The sequence below is a fragment of the Taudactylus pleione genome, unplaced genomic scaffold (genome assembly GCF_031769625.1).
Source record: "Taudactylus pleione unplaced genomic scaffold, aTauple2 ptg000005l, whole genome shotgun sequence".
In the NCBI taxonomy this organism is placed as follows: domain Eukaryota; kingdom Metazoa; phylum Chordata; class Amphibia; order Anura; family Myobatrachidae; genus Taudactylus; species Taudactylus pleione.
The window spans coordinates 29,562,910-29,590,799 of record NW_028284408.1 but is presented as its reverse complement, the minus strand read 5'-3'; the positions used below and the strand labels follow the sequence as shown (position 1 = coordinate 29,590,799).

Here is a 27,890-nt window from a genome sequence, read left to right as displayed (position 1 = left end):
GGGCACCCGGGCAGGTATTGTTTATATCGTGGAGTGCAGGCGTTATATTGCTAGATATACGAAGATGCAGGGGTTTATTTACAAAGCAACCCGGTGCTCCTTATGTTTGTGCCGGATAAAAGGGCAGTGCTTTCACGAGCTTCGTAAAGGAATCCCTAAACCTTTAGATGGGAGACATTAATAATACTGATATTCTGATCAGTATACGGTAGTAAATCTGCTGGTTGCAGTTGTCAACACTTGCAGCCACTTTGCGATTGTCCCTCTATCTCTATTGGCAGCATAAAGCTGGGGGGGGGGGGGGGGGTGACAGAAGTGGTGGATCTCCATCAATAAGGAGACATAACTCGTCATTTCACTTTGCTGAACATTCAGATAAAATATATATCTTATTTACTAATAAATACGATATAGGTATTTTAAATCTCATTTTGTAAATAATTAAACAAAGAGACTACTTTCCAGCAGATGGACCCATAATACAGTGAGAGGGTTTCAAAATCCTAAAATTCTATATAAAAAACAAAATGCATAATATGATAACAGATGGTTATTTAATTCCTGGGACCAGCTTTGTTTTCTCAGCAGACATCTGCTTTATCATAGGGTACCTAGTGCACAAAAAATCTACCATGTGTTTATTCAAAGCAGGGCTTCATTTAAATCAGTGTAGATGCATAGGTAAGAGACTTTTGTGCAAATTAGAAAAAAGACACTAATCAAATACAGGTCTAACTAAAACCAATAATACACAATGAGCAAGAGACAGAACAAGTAGAAAACTGCACAACATAATATTGTAAACATTTTAATGTATTTTAAAAGTAAACCATATAAAAGGCCATAAAATGACCTGGACCAAAGAAGCAATCAAAACAAGAGATATGGTAAGAACTTACCTTTGTTATCTCTGTTTCTACGAAGTCCATAGGGTCCACAGGGTTGACCTTGGGGGTATAGGTTGGGAACCAAATCCGGGCACCACGCAGTTAAAGCTTTTAGCTCCCAGGATGCACTTGGGTCCACTCTCCCTATAACCCCACCCCCAGCCAGAGGCACCTCAGTTTGTAAATAGCCAAAGGCCGGAGGAGGAGAGAAAAAGAGAGAGAAAACTGGAACACTCGATAACCATACTCACAGAAATGGGAGACGGAAAACCGGTGACCAGTCACACAGCCCATTTGAAGCCAGGTGCGTCAGGGCGGGTGCCCTGTGGACCCTATGGACTTCGTAGAAACAGAGATAACAAAGGTAAGTTCTTACCATATCTCTTGTTTTCTACTTCAGGGTCCATAGGGGGTCCACAGGGTTGACCTTGGGGATGTCCCAAAGCAGTTCAACCAAGGGAGGGGACGCTCCTGTGCTGAGAGGAGAATCCGCCGCCAAAAAGGAAGCATCCTGAGAGGCAAAGGAAAACAATGCCTAGAACCTTAAAAAGGTGTGGACAGAAGACCACGTGGCCACCTAGCAAGGCAAACCAGCCAAGGCGCCACAGCGAGCCACCCACGAGGGTTACATGGCCCGAGAAAAAACAAGCAGCAACAACAGAAAGGCCTACCCATGGGTAGGCCCCTGAAGAAGACATACGAGGCCGTCCAGCCAACATATGGCCATAGGCCGGCCATCCTTTCCTGTTAAAACCAGAAATCTCAGACCACCAATAAGGAGTCCGATTTCCGTCAGGAACCGGAATGGATCACATAAATCCACAGAGGCCGGACCACAGTCAATGAGGCCACACCAGCCGAGAGGACTGGGGACTGAATGGCCGCACCATAAGTTCCAGAATAATATGGAACCTGAAAATCACTAAGAAGAAACACAGGGTGAGAGCAACTCACACCCTGACAAGATGCCCTCCAGAAGAGGGAGCCACCTGAGAACACTCCCAATTCCGACACTCACCTGGGTGATATAAACTCCCTGATAGAAAGAGAGAAAGCCAAAGCAATAGACCATGTAATGGCTATCACAACCAGCGGTTCCATTAACTTTCCCTGGAGTTAACGAAGAACCACTACTAACTCCCAAGGAGTCTCTAGGGAGGACAAATGGAGGCATAATCCAGAAAACACTCCAAAGGATGAACTGGATATCAGAGCAGAGCAATTCCATATCCTAATCATACTGACAGTGTAGAGATCTGCCCTGTCAGGAAGGCCAGGCCGAGGGTGAAACCCAAGCCAGCCGGAAGGAATGCCAGAATATCTGGAAATCCTGGACACCAGAGGATCGTATCGATAGGTATAATACCATAAGAATTATGGCTGCCACAGTTTGTGGTAGGTCCCAGCAAAAGCTGATCCATGTGCTCTAATCATTCCAACGATGACAAAGCCAGGGAAGCCGTAAGACCACTGTAGGGACGTAGTCAAAGACAAACGACCCAGGTCCAAGGCAAACCCCAGGACCCTGAGACAACAGGTCTGGGCGGTGAAGCATCAGGAATGGAGTATCGATGGAGAGACTCCGAAAAACCAAGTACCCCTGACATCTGGGGCAATCAGGAGCCACCAGCAGGAAAGCATCTCTGTCTCGATTGAAACACTTCCCTCGAGGAAGAATGGAGACTGGAGAACACAGGTACGCAAATTGGAAGAACCACTTCACCGACAAAGAGTCACTGAAGGTTGCTTCAGAATCCCCAGCGTTGGACTGTAACACCATAGTGTGATAGAGTCAGAAGGCCATGAGTGTCACCTCAGGAGGGCCCCCCCCCCTGCTCACCAGGAGATGAAACCTCTCTTGGGGAAGAGACTAGTCCCCGGGATGCACGTCGTGACGGCTGAGGACTCCCGCTTCCCAATGGAGAGCACCTGAAATGAACACTGTCGAGATGGTCGGGAGGAGACCCTCAGACAATGTCCGAATGTATGACATACCTGACATTGCCACCCAACGAACAGTATTGCTAAAAAGGAAGCCACTGTTCTGACCCTGTCGGACTGAACTTTTTCAGGTTCACCGGGAAACAAGGGCTATGCCAGAGTGAAGGCCCAAGACAGGCTAAAGTTCCAACAAGTTAATTGACAGGGTGGAATCGACAGACATCCAATTGCACTGAAATGGATGCGAACCAGATACTGTCCTTAGCAAAGAATACCCTGGACGAGATGGTCATAGTCACCCGAAAAAGGGACCGACTTGCCTCCGGGGAGAGCAGCATCGTTTAAACAGTGATCAGACAGAAAAAACTTGTTCCATCTGGAGATAAGCCAATTATGGAAAGGCCTGGAATGGAACTAAGCCCATTCCACCCTTCCAAAGGCAGACACTGAATAGTGAACCATGCATCCCAGAGTGCAAAGACATATGTCGACTGCGCAGACATCCATGTACTCCTAATGGAAGAGTGGAGATGCCGTCTTACGCCAGAAGAATTCTCAGCTTCTGAGAATCCAGCAGGGCTCCTAGGTGAAGAATACCCAGAGAGGGATGCAGGGAGGACTTTTTCCCAATTGATTAAACGTCTGCACCCTGAAGAAGCCACCCGGCTGACCCGGCTGTAAAGTACCCCGGCGATCCTGCTAAGAGCAGGAGGCCATCCAGGTACAGGAGCATTGGGATATACTGAACAGAAGAACTGTCAGAAAATCCAAAATGCTGGTAAACCCCCGTGGGGCTGAGAACAGTCCCAACAGGCAGAGCCCGAAAAACCGTAAGTGCTGTGATACAGCAAACCTCAGTCCATGCTGAGGCAAGGTCTCTGTAAGTACCCGTAGGCACGCGTCCTGTATATCCAGTGATACCATAAAGTCCCCAGGGTCCAAACATAGTATGATGGAGCATAGGGATTGCCTCCTGAGCCCAGGTAGCTTTAGGAACTGGTTCAGGGAATAGAGACAGAGAATAGGCCAAAGAGGACCATTCAGCCACCGCACCAGAAAAAAAGCAGAACAACCAGTCCCTCGCTGAGAAAGTGGGGATGGCCCAATTAGCTCCGCTTACCCCAACAACTGTATAGCTTTCTGGATTCGTAAGGCCCTGTTCGGGTCTGAATAAGGGCCTGCGCACCATCACCTGGAAATAGGCCGCCTGAGCAAAGAGAGGGCGTACCCTCCTACCCACGTAGCCGCGGCAAATAGACACTAGTACCGGGCGAACTGAGAAAATCGCCATCTCCCAGTGGTAGGCCTGTCTCGTCATGCTGACGATATATCCGTAGGTTCAGAAGCAGGATCGGCTGGCAGTCCAGGCCTGCTCGGTTGAAGAAACAGACCTTTAGGCTGACCCAGAGGACAAAAAGACTTAATAGACTTTGTCTGAAGCCCTGTAGTGGACATAGCTGAAGGTGGGAAATTTGTACTGCCACTGTCAAGGTCAGGACCCAACCAGATCTACCCTATAGATGGTATCTGCACCTCTGCATTCCCAGAGCGCAGCCATAGGGTATTACGGAGGATACAGTCGCAGCCGGAACTCTGAAAGTTAGGAGACTGGTATCCAATATAGGCATGTCCACCTATGACAACTGCATATATTACGTGAGCGACCAACTACATTTGAACCCCAGATGTGTTGGTGGGGAAAAAACATTACAAATGCATCAGCTCAGTATGCAATAGTATTAACCAACCATGCTATAGCCCTGGTAGGATGGGTAACAACCCCTGAAAGCGAGTATACTGATTTCAGGCAGAGTTACCACCTACGGATCAGAAGAATCCGACCACGCAGGAATGGGATGCGTAGTAACGTCTGTAATCCGACGAGTAACACGCCCATCCACGCCATGAGGGGCTCGTGATGACCCTCAGGGAATTTGGGACAGGAGGCCAAACACTGTTGTAATACCTCATAACTGACAACAGCCAGAGTCCCGCCATGCGATCCCCCCGCTAGTCAGCAACAGGGAACCAGAAGGCACGCAATACTGATGGTGTATGATACAGGTGCAGGTCAACATTCACTCTAACCAGAATGGACCTGCCACCAGCCCTAAAGCAGGGATAATAATACTTGAAATAGGCTTCCCCCCGTGTAAGAGGGAAAGAGCCCAAAACAGTATCCAGTTCACGCAGAGCCAACTGGGAAGTAACCACAGGGCGTCAACCACGCCAATTTGCGTTTCGTAGAAAACGACACCACCCAGGGTGGCTGTGGTAATCCCTGCAAAGGGGAATGACAGACTATTGTGGCACCAGGGGGAATTCATATACTGCGAAAAACCCCTGCAGGGAGCGGTAGCCTGTGTCACAGGGGAAGAGTGCAAGAAACTGCGAGATACCCTGAGATGAAAAGGGCAGCATGGTGACGTAACCCCCAGGTGAGGTACAACAATGGGGCCCGCCCGGCGATCCGCAATTAAGAGGATCCCGAGAAAACAAACCGCCCAAGGGGTTCGTGAAAGGGGCCGGCACCAGATGACGCCACACACAGAACCCTTTATGAGTTAAATCCTCCGCACTAACACCTGCAGCACATGACTTGCAGGATAGCAAAAATGGGTGCAGTATAACGCTCTATCTCCTGGTCAAACATATCTGACCAATCTTGGCGGAAATATCAAGCAGTGCTATACTGGTCCTGACTGATGCTAAAATTAGCCGCAGGGACCCATTTTCAGCGTATGCAACACACAGTTCCAACGAAAATGTGGCAACGTGCAGCACGCAACAGTATGTGACAAACCTCACAAATATCAACGAGTATATAAATGTGAGGTCTCAGAACCACCCTAAGTACAGCTGTATTAGGGCAGATAAGGAAAAGGGATAGATATACACTGACAGGTGAGAGAATTAAATACAGACAGTCAGCACTAGCATAAGTCACATACCATGCAGATATATACATATATACATAAACATGTCATATAATATATTGCACTATTACACTGCATTCAACTTACCCAGATTCAGTGTCTGGGAAGGCTACAGCGCTGTGTACACTGACCTGATGGTGAGGTACGCAGGGTGACTGGACTCACTGCCATCTCCGGAGCTCTGCCACTGCACCACAAGAAAATGGCAGCTGGAGACCTCAGAAGAAGCAGCTCAGCGACGCCAGACTATACATACTGAAAGGCGCGCTGAGCTGAGGGGAGGAGCCGCTGTAACAGGGAAAGCTTCCTCCCCTGGCCGGCTATTAACCTCCCGGGACGCCGGCTCCCAGCGCCGATCAGTAAGTCCCTGGTGGTCTAGTGGACACACGGGGTATGGGGGGCCCGCCGCCACTGCCGGCGCCTCCGGTCTGTCCCCAGAGACCGGAGGCACAGGACTGCATATTAAATGCGCGGATCACCGCAAGCGGTGATCCGCGACCTTACCTGCTCCCCGTAGATCCGGCAGCAGTCCTGGGCACCCGCAGAGTCCGGCTAGTACAGACTCTGGGGTCCCGCTGAGATCCCCAGATCTGTACTGGCGTCTCAGCGCCGGCGGGGTGACGGAGCGGCAGCTTAGACGTCCTATGGACAGTCCGACGCTGCCGCTCTGAAAGTCCAAAGTAAAAATAAAAAACTCTGTACTTAGAAAAAAATATATAGCTTAGGGGCTGCTAATCAGCTCCCCACTGCACTAAACGGTGACCCGACTCCGGCCGGGCTCAACTTAAACTGAGGTGCCTCTGGCTGGGGGTGGGGTTATAGGGAGAGTGGACCCAAGTGCATCCTGGGAGCTAAAAGCTTTAACTGCGTGGTGCCCGGATTTGGTTCCCAACCTATACCCCCAAGGTCAACCCTGTGGACCCCCTATGGACCCTGAAGTAGAAATACCTGATGCTAAAAGATAGGAACATAAAAATCACTGGTGTATACAATACAATATCAAGGTAGCGCAGGCAAAATTATTACACTCGGATGGGAAGCATGCAGAACTCCAATCTGGTTGTTAGTATGTAAAGCAGAATTCCAATCTGGTTGTTAGTATGTAAAGCAGAACTTCAATCTGGTTGTTAGTATGCAAAGCAGAACTCCAATCCGGTTGTTAGTATGCAAAGCAGAACTCCAATCCGGTTGTTAGTATGCAAAGCAGAACTCCAATCCGGTTGTTAGTATGCAAAGCAGAACTCCAATCCGGTTGTTAGTATGCAAAGCAGAACTCCAATCCGGTTGTTAGTATGCAAAGCAGAACTCCAATCCGGTTGTTAGTATGCAAAGCAGAACTCCAATCTGGTTGTTAGTATGCAAAGCAGAACCCCAATCTGGTTGTTAGTATGCAAACCGGGCCTCCAATCTGGTTGTTTGCATGCAAAGCAGAACTCCAATCTGTTTTTTTTAGTATGCAAAGCAGAACTCCAATCCAGTTGTTATTATGCAAACCGGGCCTCCAATCTAGTTGCTAGTATCCAAACCAGACTGCCAATTTGATAGTATACAATACAGAGCTCACTCAGCGTTTTCCCGTTCCCAGTCATTGGTCAATGCACTCAATACATTTTGATTAAAGCAGGTTGGCCGGGATGAAGTAACATTTTCAATTCAAGCAAAAATCATTTTCATTATGTACCTTTATCTGTCTCAACTTGTTTTGTTCATACTCCCCCTCCCACACTGAAAGTTGCATTCTATGTAAATAAGAGGAAGGAGGCAGATTAAGCAACATAAAGTAGTATAAAGAAAAAACTGGACTCTGTAGCAATAGCTTTATGGTAATGAATGAGTAAGAATTACAAATCTTATTTTTCTGTAAACAGGAAAGTCCAAAAATACAGGGTCCCATTTATCACTGAGACATAACCCCTTTAGCACTCGCTAATGGGGTTATGTCCTCCTTTCAGTATTTAACAAACAGCGGAAAACTAAGATGACCTCTGTTTGTCACTGTATGGCTTATGACAGATGGCGAGAGTGGGACGGTCTGCATTGCTGCCATTGGGGACCCAGCAGCTGCCTTTCCGGCTTCAGCGAAGCCTTCCAGGCACTGCCGGGTATAAGTATCATGTGCATGCGAATGACACAGCAACCTGTCGCTGGCAGAGATAGGCTGCCAGCAACAGAGTGGAGTACGCCGCTGAGGAGGAAATCGTAGCTGGACCTCGCAGGAGATGTAAGTAGTGTTAAATACTAATAGCATATTAGTTAGTATCAATGCAATATCAAACAATATTTGCCTCTGGCATTAAGGTAGGTTATTAAATGGGGCCATACTCTGAACACCTTGCACATTTCCAGAGACAAAGGAAACATCCCAAATCCCTTTTAAAAAGTAAACATCTCAGAAGAAAGAAGGGCAAAAGTAAATCTTGCTAAGCTTAATGCTGTCAATTATGGATTCTAACAAGGACGGAACTATCGGAGGTGCAGCAAGTTCATTACATCGGGCCCCTGGGGACTCAGGGACCCGTTGCTGGGCAGAACCATGGGCTCACATTGTGAGTCTCACTGTCAGTCAATCCTGTACAGGTGCGAGATGAGACACTAAGCAGTGTGGCGGGCTGCGGGTTAGGTCCCCTCCTCCACTTGTTGCCAGGGAACAAGACGACACAACATAGTGATGTCCAGTTCTGACAGTCTATGTCCCAGTGGGAAAGGGAGCTGCACAGCCAACCCACAGTGAGCCCAGAACGTACGTACAGCTCCAGGTTTTACACTAGACCTCAATTGTAAATTTCGATAGGGAAGAGGATCAGTTGTTCCAATAAGAGCTGGCAGTGTTGTAGCACTTCTCACCCACTCACACTCAGAGAAGAGTCATTTATGGTACTAATAAATAGTGTTTCTTTATCTTTCATTATGAGATGGTGGGCAGGGGCGCAGAGAGAAGGGGAGAGGATACAGATTATGAGAGATCGGGCCTCTGTAACCATGTCCCCCCCTGAGATGCTACAATCATGCACTCCAATGTGCGCGTCGCTGTGCACACATCATAGTAATGTATACAATGAGGGGGCATAGCGCAGCCGACCTCAGCAGGCATACCCCACCTTGCCCGGGACCACCCAAAGTCTCAGTAAACCTAATTGATGGTGGAGGAACAATCGGAAAGGAGGGTCAAAGTATATATTTGCACCTGGGCCCACCACTCACTAGTACCACTACTAGAGTCTAATAATCCAAGCTGCAAGTCTACAGTAATGGAAACCCATTATTGCTCTAGCAACATGGTATAGATTGAATAATCTTTCTACCATGAAGAATATACCTAATATTGGTCTCACAACACATACATTCTTAAAATCAAAGTGGTTAGTGTTTATAATGGGAAATTCCAAGGGAAACTAAAAATTTAGTTATTAGTTCCTTCCAAGGAGTGAGGGTCATACGTTATTACATGTCCAACTGAAAGCACAGCAGTATTCCTGAGTGCAGCATACAGTTACACATTTAGCCCAAACTTTATCCTACAGAAGGCTCCAAGACGACAGATTTTAAAACTCTCTTGCTGGACTACAAGTTCCTGCACAACCATCAGTAAGTCAACCATTTACAAACAATATAGATTTTTAATGACAGCGGGCCACATAAGGAGTATACCACATGTTGAACCCTGGAGTATACATAGAATTAAAAATAAAGCACTATGGACATAATCACAATCCACATTTTTTATGCGCATTTGATATTTGTTGCATAAATTTGCATTGTGAAAATTAATATTTTCCTCTTAAATTTACTATTCTGCCGTTGTCAGGAGACAGGATTCAATAAGAGCCCGATCGATAAGCTGGAAGCAGTGTGACAGCGTAAACTATCACACACTTCCTAGTTCGGGTCCTAGGAGCAAACTGTACATGCGCGGCCGTCTGTAGGCACATACGGCACCATGGGCGGACGGAGAGAGATACAGCAGTATATCATTAGTATAATCTGCTGTAATGTGTGTCCAGCAGGTGCATAGCAGAGCTGTAGGGGGCCGGGGCATCATATACTGTTAGTGCATACGTCTCCCCTCTTCTGGTCCTGAATCCTATAGGCTTTGGACAGCGACTCCAAACCTCCTGTACCATAGTCAGATACTCAACTCAATAATTGTAATTCTTCATTTACACCAGGACAGTAGGGGCAATGCCCACTGCCTGCTCCTTGGCATATCTAGTAGTGTGCGGCTACAGGATGCAAGGCTGGAAGGGTGATGAGATGTCCCAATCACACCATCAACAGTGATGTATTTGTTCTAGATAGAGCATTCCTGCATAGTATACCTGTAACCTACTGTACACACGGTAGTATTGGGAATCATGGTTGTAATGCTAGGAAAAAATAAATTAATGTACTGGTCAAAATGAAGCGCAAACCAACGTGCATATTTCACTGGCAGGAACCTTGTGTGAGCAGTCATGGAAATGCTAAATTGTACAAACATTGGGCAGCACAGATGGTGTAATGGTTAGCATTACTGCCTCACAGCACTGAGGTCATGGGTTCGATTCCCACCATGGCCCTACCTGTGCGGAGTTTGTATATTCTCCCTGTGCTGCGTGGGTTTCCTCCGGGTACTCTGGTTTCCTCCCACACTCCAAAAATATATTGGTGGGTTAATTGGCTCTCAACACAAATTAACCCTAGTGTGTATGTGTGTGCATGTGATAGGGAATATAGATTGTAAGCTACTGATGTAAATGGCCAAATATTCTCTGTAAAGCACTGCGGAATATGTGTGCGCTATATAAATAACTGGTAATAATAATAAATAAAACATGTTCATATGTTAAACAACATTAACTTGTCCTGGCAGGCAAAACAAAATTACACGCTTTACCCTACCTCAATAAGACAAATGAAAGCAGTTATTCTGCCCAAATAATAAATGTCCATGAAAATACAATCAATTAACTAGAGTTGAGTAACATCACTAAGTTATGAGATCCAAAGTATTATTTAGTAACTGGGTAGCACAGTGATTAGCATTGCTGACTCACAGCACTAAGGACATGATTTTAACTCTAACTATCTGTATAGAGAAAGGAACATGGGACCTGATTCATGTTTGTATTCATGCAAAGATCGCACCGCACACGCGCCAAGGTAACTTGGAGACGTTGGTCGCAGTGATTGACAGAAAGGAGCAGTTTGGAGGTGTTAACAGGGACTGGCTGAAAGAACGCAGGCGTGTAATGGCCATTTTCGGGGTGTGCATCTGCCATCAGCTGCGAGCTCGCACTTGCAAAAATATGGCGTCTGCGTCGCTACTGCCATGTCCAGTTTGCATACCCATAGGTCTACCCTTAACCTTGATGTTAGTCTTTGTTGCGTATAGGCTGCGAATAAGTAAGCAATTGCGAATGATTTTGCAATTGCAAGTGAAGCTGCTGGCCATAGATGAAAAGATACGCCCACCAGAGCAAACTTTAGATGTTCTGCAGCTTAGAAACTCGCAATTGCGTGCAGACATGAATCAGGTTCATAGTGCGCTGTATGGAAACGGAGCTGTTTAAAAGCTTAAATCTGCAGCTAACATCTAAAGATTAACTATTAACATCCCAAAATAGATAGTAATAAAAGAAGAAGCTCTGATTACAGCAGAATGATTAAACAAAAACTGGCACAATTAATAAATAAAATATTGTGGAAGATACTTACTGGAGGGCCTGTCTGCTCCGTAATCAAGTCTATGTTACACCACTTGGGGAAGGGGGGGGGGGGGGGTGGTCTGTGTGTGTGTGTGTGTGTGTGTGTGTACCTGCTACTTTGCAAATCCAAGCATCTGCACATAAAATGTCACAGCATTTGCGTACATAAACGCAACACTGCTCGCAGACCATTCGAATAGCGCAGTCCTGAGCGAGTCTATGGTCCCGCAGAATGGCTGTGGGAATTGACACCCCGGAGCCAAATTCTTTGCATATGGAATTGCAGTTGCAGGGTGTGACGTGTCCCCGAAATAGTTGTGACATGCCTAATTCTTTGCCACCACTTCACGTTACCTCCCCCAAATGCTCCCTGACTGACATTCACACTGCAGGTAAATAGTCGCTGCAACATGCGCATTGTGACTTAGACGCACGCACAGATGACAGATAATCGCTCAATTGAACATTGGAATAGTGTACAACTCTGAACCAGACCCATAGATTGTATCTTCCACTGGGGCATGGACTGACGTGAATGACTAAATATTCGCTGCGTAATATGTGTACACTATATAAATAACTGTTACTAAATATTTTCCATTTTGGGCTCAGAATAACTCCTTGCTGTATGTTTTGATAAACCTTAAAGTTTGGTAGGCAACAGTAACAAAAAAATACATATATATCAGTTGCATCCATTTTAAATTTCAACAAAAAGTCAGTTAAACTATAAGCCATTTCATTATTAGTAGGTAACAAAATATGGACCATATTTATCAACAAGTGATATTCTTGTTGTCACTGATTACTAATCTTAAATCGTGCTCCAACCAATCAGCTCCTGTCATTTTTCAAACACATGACATTTAGGAGCTGATTGGCTGGAGCACCATTTAAGATAGTAACAAGTGATAACAAGAATATTACTTGTTGATAAATATGGACCTATATTTGAAAGAAAACATTAATGTGATCTGGGCATTGCTGTCACCAGTCATCTCTTACCTCCACAATGCACATCCTGCCCTCTTCTGGCAAGAGTAAAACTGAAAAAAGGCACCAAAACAACAGGAAGCAGAAGCCAGTGGTATTTTGGGGTCTGCATCATTATGTAGGGTCAACCCTCAAACCTGTAGATTAAGAAAATACATATACAATACATTACTTTCATGGTTATGGACACAACATCGGCAGAATTCTAATTTAAGTCCCTTTTAAAATCTGGTACATTCTTCAAGCATGAAATGTTACAGCTAGTCTTTAATTACTTACCTGGCAGGGTCTCATGAGACCGCAGTCAACTGGGCTCTCTCCGACACGGTTGCATCTCGTGTGACCGTGTCTGCTGCTCCGTCCACCAGCGTTTTCAAAGGAGATCCTTTCTGCACATGTGCAGAACAGATATCCTCCTCCTTTGGCCCCGTGGCAGTGATGCTGCAGTGCTCATTAGTGCTCAAATGCTGATCACTGCACTCCAAGTACAGAGATAGCAGGATAACTGATGATCACAGACCTATGGACACTGGGTTTGTGGGGATGTTACAGCTGAGAGGGTGGGGGTTGAGGGTAATGCTACTGGAGGACAAATAGGCACAAGTCCGGGGTGAGATCGGGCTGCGAATTGTACGTGGTTACAGCGGCAACTCATCCCCTTTGCTCACCCCCTTGGATCAAGCTCTAAATGTTAGATAGATATACATTTCAGAATAACCTAATACGCGCACAACTGACACAGTTAGTGAAAGGACTCATCCATAATTGATAGATGAGTAATAAAACCTACATTTTATTATATCAATATAAAACAGACGAGACCAGCAGCTGACGTATCATGGTGTAGGCGGCAGGGAATAAATGTGCAAGAACACAATGGTAACAATGATTACCTGTAAAACGTTTCCTTCATTCTACAATGTTTAAAAGAATGAACTATGACATTTCAACAAATAGAATAAAAGATGTTTACAGCACAAGTAAAGGCTTTCGGACAAGTGGCAGCTTGTTGGGGACATATAGCATCCCTTATACCAGTGGTTCCCAAACTTTTTTGAATCACAACGCCCTAGAGCACAGGTTCTCAAACTCGGTCCTCAGGACCCCAAACAGTGCATGTTTTCCAGGTCTCCTCACAGAATCGCAATTAAAATAATTAGCTCCACTTGTGGATCTTTTAAAATGTGTCAGTGAGTAATGAATAAACCTGTGCAGCTGCTGGGTGACCTGTGTGGGGTCCTGAGGACCGAGTTTGAGAACCACTGCCCTAGAGTATCAGCATTGTTTCCATGGCACCCCTAGGCCAAAAGTTTCTTATTGAAAAATTATTTAGTTAAGTAAATTGAGCTTACCTGTCATTCTTAGGCTTAGTTATGTGGTGGTGGACAGGGTTGTGCTCTGGTTGTCCACATATCTTATGATTGGCACCACCTGCACTGGTTTTAGCATCACATTGACCATAAATATTTTTATTTGGTTCTGGACCACCAACCTGAGGCTCCCTTGCAAGTACCCCGAGGCACCCAGTTTGGGAACCACTGCCTTATACTATACAATTACACAACTAACGTTACCTCTTTTGAAACAAAAACCTTCCCTTCAGTTTGTCACAACTGTCCCTCTTTTAAATGTGTTATAAAAACCTGTATATCAAAAGTCATCTGTCAGCCTCATTCAGCTTCAAAACTCTATAATATAAAATGTTCTCATTATGTTAGTTAGTCTTTATTTTATTGTGTTTACGGACAGTAGTTTTATAGTCACAATATTCTGTGTGCAGGGTTTGGTACAAAATGTTGACATTCAGACTGTCGACATGTGCTAGAGGCTGACATTCATAATATCGACTTCCAGAAAGTTGACGGTCAACCATGCTAGGTTTTTTTTATTTTTTTTTAATAGAAGTGTTAACTAACCCTAACCGGAGCCTAATGCTGGGTACACACTAAACAATGTGTACCCAGCACGATCTCGTTCGCGACGGGACCCGGCAGGGGTGCCAGCATGGACAAGTGCATACACACTTGCCATAGCCGGGAGCGACGGGGGGCCCCCGCTGACTATATCACCAGTCGGACCTGCTGGCGCGCGCATAGTCAGTGACATAGCCGATAGATGCTGGCCGATGTAGACGATGTGTGTGTGTGCCTGGCTTAACCCTAAAATCATCAATATTCTGTCCATGTGGACATCCTGAATGTATACCTTTGTGCCAAATGTCTCTCAATGTGAAGATAACAGCAGCCGGGAAACACCAGAGGGTGGGTCTTGAATTCATGAGAGAAAATAGGAATGTAAACCTAAGACAAAGTGATGGATTTGGTGCTCCTGCTGTACTCCTGGGAGGATGCCGGATTCTTAACTATAGAGAACTTTAACATACTGGTCTATGAGTGCAGTAAGCTTAGATAATGTGTATGCATGTACGACTTCTTACAGATAACAAATCCTTAAGTGACCATTTGCAGTGTGTAAAGTGTAGGTGATGTATATTAAGTATATGATTCTATTCTGTCGTGATCAGCTGTGTAGTTTTGCTCAGCTGGTTGCTAGAATCGTAGAGAAGTGTTTCTGTCTGTAGGTAGCTGGGAGCTCTCTTCTCCCCCACTATAGTTATATAGCAGCATGATGGCATTTGCCTTTATCCTTCCCAATGCCTCCAGCAGCCTCGGTCACCACCCCAGGTGTCCAGCAATCACACCGCCCCTGAGCCCTCCTGCTGCTCATCTCCCATCTTTACCAGCAGCAGCAGCAGAGGTCCGTCCTGTACACACCGGCGACTTCAACAGCACCACCAGGTCCCGATGCCTTCTGGGGATGCCCTTTTTCCTGCCTTAGCACATGAAACAATGCTTACACTGTGACACTATACCAATAGAATGCATCATTTACTAATCAGCTGAACCCACACAATACAATCAATGTAACGCTCTCTAAAGTTCAACTGAGACTGTCACGTTACGTAAATAAGTAATAGTAGACAGGCACTATTGGACAACTAAATCTGTGTCTAGGACCCCGGCTTCTGTTGCGTGGCGAGGTATCTACGTGTAAGGCAGGTGGGGAGTGGCCAAACTGGGGATTACATTAACCAATCACAAGATTAGAGTGATTTACATGCGGCTATAAGGGATCCCAGGCAGGCAGTCTCTAGTAGTTACAGGTTCTCAAACTCAGTCCTCAGGACCCCAAACAGTGCATGTTTTCCAGGTCTCCTCACAGAATCACAAATAAAATAATTAGTCACATGTGGATCTTTTAAAATGTGCCAGTGAGTAATGACTGCACCTGCTGGATGACCCGGAAAACATGCAGTGTGTAGGGTCTTAAGGAACGAGACAGAGTACCACTGCTATACAGAGATAAGATAACGCTGCTATGTGTGATTTTCTTAAGGAGCGTACACACTAGGCGATATGCTCCCTGAGCGATATCGTCTAGTGTGTCCCCAGCAGGGTGTGCTCAATGTCGTTCTTGACATTGAGCACACCTGCTGAACGATATCATTAACGATATCGTTCAGCGCCGGGCTCTCTCCCCCATTCCCCAACATGCAGCAACGTGACGACATCGTCAGGGTGGCCTGCATGTTTACTTGATGAACGATAATGACGAACGAACCGCGGGAACGTGCGTTGTTGTTATTGTTCATTGTTTTGATGTTAAAAATGGGCGATAAAGTGGACGACTGAACTATATCGTTATCGTTCAGTCGTCCACTTTAATCGCCCAGTGTGTACGCACCGTTAGTCTAATGGATAATTATATAAGTTATATAAAAAGTGGGCAGAATATGTATAATGTAAACAGTATGCTAGCATGTAGTAAGATACATTCAGGGCTCTGTTTATCAAATAGAAAAATAATATTGGGCCTGATTCAGACCCGGTCGCAAGCGATGAGCGCTCGCAACCGGTCGATGGTGGCCCAGAGCGCATGCGCACGACGGACCCTGCTCCGTCGTGCACATGCTCGAGACCCGGATAGCGACGGCCAATCCGTCACTCCGGGTCTCGTACCAAAGGGGGCTTGCTGTCGATGTTGAGTGACAGCACGCCCCCTTTGGTGGGCGGGCCGGGGGAGTGGCTGCCCAAACGGAGGCGTTCCCATGTGAATGCCTCCGTTTGGGGCCGGCCCCACTGACATCACGAGTGATGTCAGTGGGGGAGATTTCGGCTCTGTTAGAGCCGAAATCTCTCTGGGGCTTGCGGCAACGAGACCCTACGACAAGGGTCTCGTCGCAAGCCCGATGGTCGCGATGGTCTTGACCATCGCGACCATCTTCCTGGCCGCTCGCTATAGCTGTGGGTGGTCACCCACAGCTATGCGAGCGGCCAGGAGGCCGTTCTAAAAAAAAAATAGCCCGGCCCTGATTCAGAGCGAGCGCTCTGTCAGAGCGTCTGGCTCTGAATCAGGGCCATTGTTTGATGCTATTGTTTGATGTAACCCAGCTAGGTTGTAGGTGCAATGTATCTGGGAAATTCAGGCTTCCAGGTGCAGCTTTGTTAAAAAAATTGAAAGAATAAAAAAAAATTCTAAAGGGTCCATAAGCTCTACAGGGAGACCTTGGGGGCTTTAGGTGATGGGAACCAATCCAGGCACCACATAGTTAAAGCTTTAGCTCCCAGGATGCACTGGGCCCACTCTCCCTATACCCCGAGCCAGAGGCACCTCAGTTTCGTTGGTGCCCGGCCGGAGTCGGGTCACCATTTTGCAGGGGGGCTTTTAGTCAGCCTCTAAAGCTTTTTACTTTATTTCATTTAGTTACTTTTAGCGACTAGAGCGCACAGCAGCAGTCTGTCCGTGGGACGTCTGCGCTGCCTCTCAGCCGACCCTCTGCTGCCGCGACGCCAGTACTGATCTGGGGATCTCGTTGGGCGTTCCGGGGGCTCAGCTCAGCTTCCCTGTTTAAGCGGCATCTCCCCTCAGCTCAGCGCGTCTTTCAACTGCGTTGCTCTCCTCCTCCGGTCTCTGGCGGCCAAGTGTGCAGTCGCAGTTCTCCCAGGACAGTGCGTGGTCTGGTCTCCCTGCATACCTCTCCCCAGGGTCAGCGTACTCTCCCCAGGGTCAGCGTACATAGCGCTATTTCCTACCAGACACTGCATTTGTGTAGTTGAATATAGTGCCGCTTTGCAGCATTTTTCTGAATTGTATGTGACTTGTGCTAGCACTATCTATCTGTGTCTGTTTTCTATCTGTCAACTTATGACTATACCTTTTCTCTTTGTTTTGCCCTAGTACAGGTGTTGTTAGGGTAGCTCATACCTGACTTCATATACAGTATACTAACTCAATATATCTGAGGTCTGGTATGCACTCGGGAAGCTGGCGGACGTAAGCCCGACAGCCTGCTTCTCGACTGCTTTATCCCAGCGAGGGTTAAATGACAGGCGTCTAATTCTAGATGCCTGTCATTTTACCGATGCTGGGAGACCGGCGCCCGGCATCCCAACCGAAGTGATGCCGGGCGCCGCTGCGGACAGCCAAAGGGGGGGGGGATTAGGTTTAGGGCTCCCGGGGGGGACTTAGGGTTAGGCAATACTGCGCATGCGCAGTGGCCAAACATAGACCCACCCGCGAGCGCATATCGCTTGCGAGCGGGTCTGAATCAGCCTAATTTGCAATGTAAAATGTGCAGAGCGATTTAGATGTGAGAGATGTGTCCAAACTGAAATCTAGTGAGGTGTAAAAATAAAACTGTCCAGCATTTGTGGGCTACATGCAACAGTAGCGAGTATTTACCACGCATAAAAATATTTATGTATTTGCACCCCCTTGCTTTACTACATGGCTAATCCAGGTACACAGTTACTTGTTATTTCTTGCTCTATTCCCGTCTCAGAATCAGTCCCAAATCCCATTCGTAACAAGTTTTGAATACACAAAAAAAAGTTTTTAAAACGTGTTGGCTCATCTCTACTTGAAGAAATCCAAAATGAGACTTTCAACACAATTCTAATAATAAAAAATAAATGTTATCTCTAAAATGTAAACATACATGAAAAAATACAATAAAAAAATGATGCATATTTAAAAAAGTAGCATATAATGCCTTTCGATTATAGTACAACAGGGCGATGGGCAGATCATTATTTTAACAGCATATATAAAATGGTAAAAATGTACAGGAGAGGAAAAATATAAAATACAGAATAAAATGTTAAGCAAAGCTCTGATCGCTTTTATTACAATAAAAGGAAATTGTATAAACATAGATAATATCTGAAATTATTACAATGTAATGAATTGTGAAACAAAAACACATAAGAGGCTAATTCAGAGTTGGGAACAAAGAAAAAAACCAAATAACTTTGCACCTTGGCAAAACCACATTGCACTTTAAGCAGATGTATAATGTGAACAGAGCATACTTGACATCCAGCTACAACATTCTTCATGCGAGGGGGAAATGGGGGGTTAACGTGGCATAACGGGGGCATTGCGTGGAGATAAGGTAGCCAGGGCCGGTTCTGCACATACGCTGGTTATGCAGCCGAGTAGGGCGCCACATACAGGAGGGCATCCTGACCCGGCTGCGGCCAGCGACATGCAGCTCAGGCTGGTGGATGGTAGTCAGACTGTGACACTGCTGTCTGCCATTCTATTACCAGGGGTGGGCCACAGCTGCGGCTTCGGCTCCCTCGGTTTCTATCGGCGGGTTGGCCAGGCGTCGTGATGTCATGTTGCACTCACAGAGCGCAAAGAAGGCTGGAGCTGGCCAGCCTAGAGGAAACCTGCGGCCACTGTTGAAAAGGAGTCCTGGACCTGAGGACTAAGAGAAATCGGGCGGCACCGTGGCCATCGGCAGGCTCCAATAATAATGTAAGTAAAAGATGCAGGTTGGAGTCCCTCCTGGGTGCTGGTTCCTGGCCCGCCTGGTGGTCACTCAGTGAGTGCCGGCAGCGCCAGCACCTCACTCCCCAGAGCCTCTCTGCTGTATTTACTGTGGATATATATATCCATATATATAATAGAGCCGGAAGCTCACTACTGACATCACTGGTGATGTCAGTAGGGCCGCCCACTCCGTTTGTCCAGCGCCTACACAACGGGGCAAGCTGACGATCAACATCAACAGCCTCCCCATTTGTAGCGAGCCCTGGAGTGAGTGAATTTCTCACTCGCTACGGGGCTTGCGCACGCCGCGCGTGCACAATGCACAACCATCGACCCGCTTGCTAGCGGGTCTGAATCAGGCCCTATAGTTGATGAATTTGGAATGGAACCGATGATGCAGAGCTAATGATGTGGAACAGGATTAGAGCTGATGATGCAGAACTGATGAGGTAGAATCGGATAGGAGCCGATGTTTGTAGATTCGGATTGGAAGCAATGTTTGGAGATATCAGTTTGGGACTGTTGGTTGAAGATATCGGATTGGGACCGATGGTTGAAGATATTGGATTGGGACCGATGGTTGGAGGTATCAGCTGTAACCAACAGTAGCAGGTATCGGCTGGAAACAACGGTAGCAGGTATCGGCTGGGACCGTTGGTAACACTAGAAGCAAGTCCTTTAGTTAGACCAGATTGGAACACTGAGATAGATGGCAACTTGCATTCACTAGACTGGAACTTGATTTGGGCCATACAGATACAGAGTACCTGGGAGCTCAGCACAGAGCTGTAACTTCAGCAGAAGCAAAATTGTACTGGCAATTATAAGATGAACTTATAGGGCTGAGCGTTCAGTGATTGGGTGCTGTGGTCAGCTGGTCTGGGAGCAGCGCTCTGAGTGGTGGAGGAGAGTCAGGTGACTGAGTCCAACATGGCTGCGCCCATACTGAGTTTTGGAGGGAACTCTGGTGTGCAGCCTGAGTACTAGCATGCTGTGGGTGTAGAGAGAATAGCAGGCACAGAGAGCAAATCTCTGCAGTTCAAGACCAGCACTACAATTTGGACTGCAAACACTGGGCCAGATGTAGTAAGCTCTGGAAAGTGATAAACGACCAGCAACTCAGCTCCTAACTGTCATGTTACAGGCTGTGTTTGAAAAATGACAGGAGCTGATTGGTTGGTCATTTATCACACTCCACTTCATCAATTCCCAAAGCTTAATACATCTGTCCCAATATTCTAATCACAAATCTGCAGACTTCACAGACAGAAGCACACTCAGGTGAATAATCAGCCTGGAAGGAATAGCATAGTCTCATGCTAACACTGGAGGTGTTGCAGCCTACATGCTGAGCAGACTTCCCAGGCAAATCAGAATATCCTGATCCACAGGACAAGTGGCAGAGTTAAGTCACAAGACAAACTAATGGCAAATTAAGAAATAGTCAGGATCGTGACAATAGACAGGTTGAAACAGGGGTGGCCAAAGCGTCGAGCACGGACACTTGCCCGGTAGATCGCTGTGGATATTTAGCAGCAGCCAATAAAAATCAGGCTTACTGGCTAGCTGTGCCTAAGCCACTCCTGGTTGAAGTCGCTGCTAACTGAACCTGCAGCTGTCTCTGTTGGCTGTCATGTGTGATAGCAATAGGTAATAGGATTCAGACTGATTTTTATTGGCTGAGGCTATCACATGTAACAGCCTTCATTGAGATAAGTTAAGGGGGGGCACAGGGGGATGATATGTGCCTGGGCCCCCCTCTCCCAGGGTGCACCCCTCGGAAAGGCACAGGAACTTACTACCACCTGCAGTCACAGAATATACAGGGCAGGCGTTTCCTGAGCAGCTATTCCGGTAAGTTTAATGACCATTTTGGGGCACACTGATAGACAGGAGGTGGCATTTGAGGGGAAAACTAGAGGGCAGAGGGGCATGTACAGTAAGTGATAGGAATGGCATGTTTGTGACAGGTTGGCAGGCAGGGGTAGCATGTGACTGACAAGTTGGTGTGCAGTGGTGATGTGATTGAAGAGCAGGTGTGGTGTATCTGGTGGTGTTTAGTACATTAACCAGTTAAAATATATATGTTTTAGGGATGGCCATCGGTGGGGTGTCCATTGATGGTTACCATCGATGGACCCATTGAAGATTATCATCGATGGCACAAAACAAGTCTGTATTGAACCATCAATGGTTTGCACCCCCTCGATTGTCACCTCTGCTGCAGGCACAGCGGGTGGCGGGCCAATCAAAAATGGGGCCGGGGCTTAGCAGTCACCAGGTGGGATGGCCTAAGCTCTGCCCTACCCCCCAAAAATAAAAAACCCATCAGCTCCCACTCATTCATTGATGTCGGAGAACCATTAGTTCTCTGCCATTGATGATAAAACTAGTTGACATTGGCTGGGAACCGTCAATGTTTTGGAAACATCGATGGTCGTTGGCCATCCCTAATATGTTTTGTTAGCTTATGTTTCATTGGCGGAACAGTCCCCATTCCCCCTTGCGACAAGGCCACTTCCCCTTTTTTTGATGTGCCACGCCCCCCTTTTTTGCCCGCTCGTCTATGACGATTGTCAGCCTTTAGAGTAGATCACCAAGTTCAAAAGTCTGCCCATCCATGGGTTAAAATGTCAACAGGGTTAAAATGAAGGCACTCAAAATATAGACATGGTCAGAATGTTGACAATCGAAATATAGGCAGGTCTATGACCTCATTCAGACCCGCTCGCAAGCGCCTGAGCGCTCGCAAGCAGGTCGATGTTTGGCTGTGCGCACGCGCAGCGGCCGCACTGCGCGTGCGCAGGGCTCACTACAAAAGGGGCGGCTATCGATGTTAATCGACAGCTCGCCCCATTTTGTAGGCGGGTCGGGGTGGGGTGGTTTCACAAACGGAGTCGTTCCCATGCGAACGCTTGCCGTTTGTGGGTGGCCCCACTGACATCACCAGTGATGTCAGTGGGAGAGCTTCCGGCTCTATTAGAGCCGAAAGCTCTCTGGGGCTTGCGGCAGACGAGACCCTACATCAAGGGTCTCGTCGCAAGCGCCGATGGTCTCGACCATCGCGACCATCAACCTGGTCACTCGCTAAGGCTGTGGGTGGTAACCCACAGCCTAGCGAGCAGCCAGGAGGCCGGAACATTTTTGACATGCAGCCGACCTCATTCAGAGCGAGCGGCTCTGAATGAGGTCCTATATTTTGACTGCAGATTAAACTATGTGCAGTTGCCTAGATTTAGAATATCATCATTTTGACCTTCATGACAGTTTGATATGGTCAAAATGTCAACATTTAAAATATAGACATCTAGGTACATAATATTGACATGATTATTACTGGCACCTTCCAACTTCAATATTAACTTAATATATGTCTATCAGTAACATTCTTTGTGTTTACACACATTTCCGATAAAAATGAAAGTTAGTATATGTTTTGAGTTTTTTTGGTCGCGAAAAAAACAAACATATTTATGATCTTGCAACTAAAATGTAAAAATCGGTAATTATATAGGACTTATGCCATTCCTGGAACCTTGTAACATTATGCAAACAATTCATATGACACTTATTCTATTCATATGATAATAGCATATAGTAATTGTTTTGAAAGAATATTTATTGTTAATAGTAATTAGTATCAGTGCATGTCATCAAGATGTCATTCCTCATTTAAGGATGTATATATTACTGGCAGACACATTTTAAAAGTTGGCCGGGTGATGTATTTTTTTCAATTGTGTTTTAGAGTAGGAGATCTGGAAAACATGAACTGTTATGCATCTTGTTTGTATTAAAAAATGTTGTAAAAAAGTTTACTCTTATACGGCCAAATGTAATAGTGTGAGAGTTTAGAAAAAGTAAGAGTTTATCAGTAAACTCTCATATTGGTCGAGTTTTATCTTCTAAATGGGAAAAAATCTGAATGAAATTTTATATTGTGAGAGTTTTTTGAGTCTGAAAAAAATGCGAGTTTGCTCTGTTGCTTTGGGAATGGGATTGAAATGCCGGCTGTTTAGTTCAAATCCCGACAGCAGATGCCCGACATGAGGAGATCCCGACTGGGGCAGGTAAGTATACAAACCCTCCCCTCAGTGGCGTATCTATAATGTGTGCAGTGTGTACGGGTCTAGGGGGGCCCCGCACACCTCGCATCCATATTAAACTCACTTGTCCGTGGTCCCGCGTTGGGTGTCAGCGCTGCTCAGAACACCGAAAAATGGCCGCCACAGCCATTTTTCCGATGTTCTGCGCATGCGCAGTAGACTCCGGGCACGCTCTAGTGCCCAGAGTCTACTGCGCATGCACAGAATGCCGGAAAATGACCGCCGCTGCCATTTTTCCGGCATTCTGCGCCTAAACCTAACACCGCCTCCCCACACCCTAAACTTAACCCTCCCGGGGGGTTGCCTGAACCTAACCTTTCCCCGGTGGTGCTTAACCATAACCCTCCCTCCAAGGGGTACCTAACCCTAATCTCTCCCCCCCCAAACCGAACGCTAACCCCGCTAGACTCCTTAATATTAACCCTCCCCCCCTGCGGCTAACCCTAAGTGCACCCCGAACTTACCTTCGTTCGGGCTGGCGTCCTCGGCGTTCGGATTAACATAGACGTCGGTATTTTGATGCCTATGTTACATCCCTTGCCAGGATTCCGCACTACTGTTGCTTTGTTCTCGGACTCTATTACGTTGGCCAACTTTAAAAACTGTGAGAAACCTCTCACATTTTCTAAACTCTCATCCTATTACATTTGTCCCATAGTGTTTCTATACATGGTTATGGGTTTAGTTATTAATTATGAATTCCTATTAACTTCTATACCCTAAAGTCGCTATTTAGCGTTGCGTACGCATAAGAAATAATTGCTTTCCAGACTTTGATTGTGGTTCCAAAGCACAAAAAAGATATTATTCACATAAAAGCATATAGTGACACGACTTGATCTATAACACAATTAGCGCAAAGGTTATACAAAATACAAGGTACAGTCGATACATACGCATGCGCTCTGGATCCAGATTTCCCGGCATCAACTATGAAACCTCTGCCAAAAGAAAGATGACTAACTACCAGATCTAGAGTGCTTGCATATGTACCCTTGCAGAGATAGGCAATACAATAGAATGAGTTGGCATAATCCCTCCTGGTTCTTCTGTTACGATACAGTTCATAGGTCAGTTTGTATTGTAATAGTTCAGCCCTCCAACAGCTCTTTGTGTGTGTTTTCCCGCCGAAGAACAAGTCTAAACTGGCTAATAAACATTACATTACAGAGTTCATTTCAATGCCTATCTCTCTATGATCCATAATTCGCAGACACATGTTGCAATTTTCTTGCCGATGGAACCGGAAATCTGCAAATAAACAGTGGTTTAGAATGGCACCAAACATGGTCTGCTTATCATGTACTATACCAAATATATGTATTTCACAATAGACTTGATAACGTATAAAACCTTTAATATTAACCTTAATGCTAGGGAACCTTTTTGTGTAAGTATGCAATGTGTCAGTGTGGGGATATTGCATATAGTCGCTAATATACGTGGTGTATTTTATGTGCAGAGTGCGTTGATAAACAGCGCAGCTGTGCGCTGTGCGTCTTGTATATTATATGTATGATTTAATGTGTGTATGGGGTGTGCTAGGACTTTTAACAATATGCGGTGGCAATGCAGTCGCACAATGCTAATAATAGCATATTAGCATCGCACACAATGGTTTCATGCTGACGACGCAAGATGGCGTCATCAGGGGCAACATAAAATGGCGTCGCCCGATATTAACTTGAGATCCGGTCTCAGCCAATCATCCGGCTTCGACATTATGAGAGATAACAATAGGATTTTAAAAATGGCAAAAATTCTGTACAGATTTATACAGATATCAGTCAATATTTTTGTGTCAACCTTATGATTGTCTATATTTTCATTGTTGACATTATGACTACATCCCGTATATCCAATATGTATACATGTAGAAATCATCTTCTCTGTGATATCCACAGGCAGTGAAAATACATGTGTGGATTAACATTAGAATTCTCTTAAATGGCATTCCTTTGTCACACTGTAACATTGGCAGGAGGATCTTTACAGCCGGAGAATAGTAATACAGAAAGGGTAGGCAGACACTAACTGCCAGTAATGAACGATTAAGCGCAGAGACATAACTAGGGTCAGTGGTGCCCAGGGCTAGAGTCGGATTTAAACCTCATGGGGCCCTAGGTAAGATACTGGCTTGGGACCCCCCACCCACAAATAAACCTGTGCATATACCACAGTAGGTGTTGCCGGAGAAAGATGCACACATCATATATATATATATATATATATATATATATACCAAATCCAGCACTCATGAGTGGTGATTTAAAAAAAGAATTGGATTGTGTATTGGCCTCTGCTTGTGCGCGTGGTTGGATTTCTTCAGCGATTAGGAAAGCCTTGGAAGTTGATTTCCCGATCAGGCCCTTGATGTATTTCATACCGAAGATACACAAGGATCCGGTCAGGCCTCCAGGTCGGCCTATTATAGCTGCCCGAGGTTCCTTGTATCAGACATTTTCTACGTATTTTGATGTATTGATTCAACCATGTGTACAGGCTAGACCTACGTACTTAAAGGATACCAATAGCTTGTTGGTGTCCTTGGCCAATTTGTCGGATTTACCCCTTGACTGCTTATTATGTTCAGTAGATGTATGCAGCCTGTATACCTGTATACCACACATTGAGGGTATTCAGGCTGCAAGAATTCTTATCACTGATAATCCACATTATAGGGGTCCTCCGATAGAGTTGTTTTGTGAATTATTGGAATTGGTATTGACCCGTAACAATTTTTTATTCGATGGGTCATTCTTTTTGCAGGTGTCTGGTTGTGCGATGGGGTCCAATGTGGCCCCATCGTACGCTAATGCGTTCATGTTCTCAGTTTTTTTTTGCTGACCCTAATATAGTGAGTAAAATTTTAGCATTTTATCGGTATATAGATGACTTGTTCATCGTATGGGGAGGTTCTGCACAAGCTTTTATCGATGTGACTGAGGGCCACAATAGCCGTATGAACCCTGTTAAGTTTACTTACACCATTGATACTACTTGTGTCAATTTTTTGGATGTATCCATCTCCAAAGTAGACGGTAAATTGGTTTCATCGCTATTTTCTAAACTGACGGACAGAAACAATATTCTGTTGGCAAGTAGCGATCATCCCGCCCCATTAAAAAATGCTTTACCATTTTCTCAATTTTTACGGGCCCTCAGAATCTCTAAAAATAGAGCTGAGGGCATTGAACAACTAGAGATGATAATGAAAACACAAATAGGAGGCGCTGCATGCACTGGGCTGAGAATAAGACAATCTATGGTAGCTCAACCACAAGAGAGGTGGCTAGCCTCTATAGATTACCACAAGAAAAACAAACTAGTAGGAGCGCAATGTGTCATAAATAAACCCAGGTGGTAATAATAATTAAAGAGTAATGGGCTCGACTGAATGAAAAAGTATCACTAAGACGTTAATGAATAAAATATAATTTACATTTAATAAACATAGATGACATATAGACCATAGTTGGTCAGCGATATATTAAAAAGATATATTGCTGTGACTCTCAAAAGAGTGTTGAAAGACATATATAGCAGAAATTACACCATATGTAAATACACAGTATGAAATAAAAACAAAAACACAAAAAGACATATATATATAAAAAAAAATTAAAAATAAATTGTGGAATGGTTCAATTGGTAAATAGATGGCTTCTAGATGAATAGAAGCAAGGTTAAAAAACAGAGTTTGTTGAAGTAATTCAATCAGGCTCCTTTGATTGTCATATATGGTTAAATAAGCACGATCATGCAAAAAGTCATAATAGACTCATATGGATATAATCACACGTTAGATGTGTGATAGATATGGATAGATGATAGCCTATGGAGCAAATAATGAATATACCTGCACTGGTATGGCAGTGATCGAGTAGCGTGGTCAGAGGGCAGTGTTCGGAATGCCGCTCTGCAAATCTGTGCTGTCCGCTTGAAGGATTGAATCCCGTCTAGTGTTTGTCAGGCTCTGTCTGCACACTGATAGTCAAAGTGTGGTTTCCACAATACCGATCTCTGGCTGGCTACTGATAAGGGTCTAAAACCATTACAAAATTCCAAGTTGATGTCCTGCTATGAGAGGTAAAAACTTAAGGGATTATTTGGTACACAATGATATATCGCTATTAGGTAAACCTCGTAAATCGACTTTTTTGGGAAATCCTAAATTAGGTTGCTTTCGTTGTCCCAATTGTACAACTTGTCGTTCCCTACAAACTGGATCAGTTTTTTATCATCCATATTCGGGAGTTAACTACAAGTTTATTGCTTATGCTATTACCTGCCTGTGTTCAAAACTCTATGTAGGTAAGACAGAATGTACGCTGAGGGAGCGGATGGCGCAGCATTGGTCTGCCATCCGGGCTGCCCTTACATCAGGTTTTAGAGAGCAGCCGGTGGCTAGACACTTTGCCGCTCATAAGTATAATTTGGCATCTTTGCGCTATAGAATAATTGATCACGTTCCTCCGTTGGTTCGGGGAGGCACTAGCCAATGTA

General features: G+C 45.5%; 1 protein-coding gene across 2 annotated transcripts in view; it reads right to left on the bottom strand.

Moving 5' to 3' along the window:
• Positions 1 to 15,467, bottom strand: part of CNPY2 (canopy FGF signaling regulator 2) — a 31,515-nt gene extending 16,048 nt beyond the window's left edge. The window contains exons 1-2 of one of the 2 annotated variants that reach the window (XM_088480763.1): positions 15,182 to 15,467; positions 12,454 to 12,578 (exon numbers count right to left, since the gene is read on the bottom strand). In XM_088480763.1, the coding sequence (XP_088336889.1) occupies positions 12,454 to 12,556 (103 nt within the window). In that variant the 5' untranslated portion in view covers positions 12,557 to 12,578; positions 15,182 to 15,467. The other variant, XM_088480813.1, reaches the window with a different exon arrangement.
• Between the last annotated feature and the right edge of the window lie 12,423 nt (positions 15,468 to 27,890).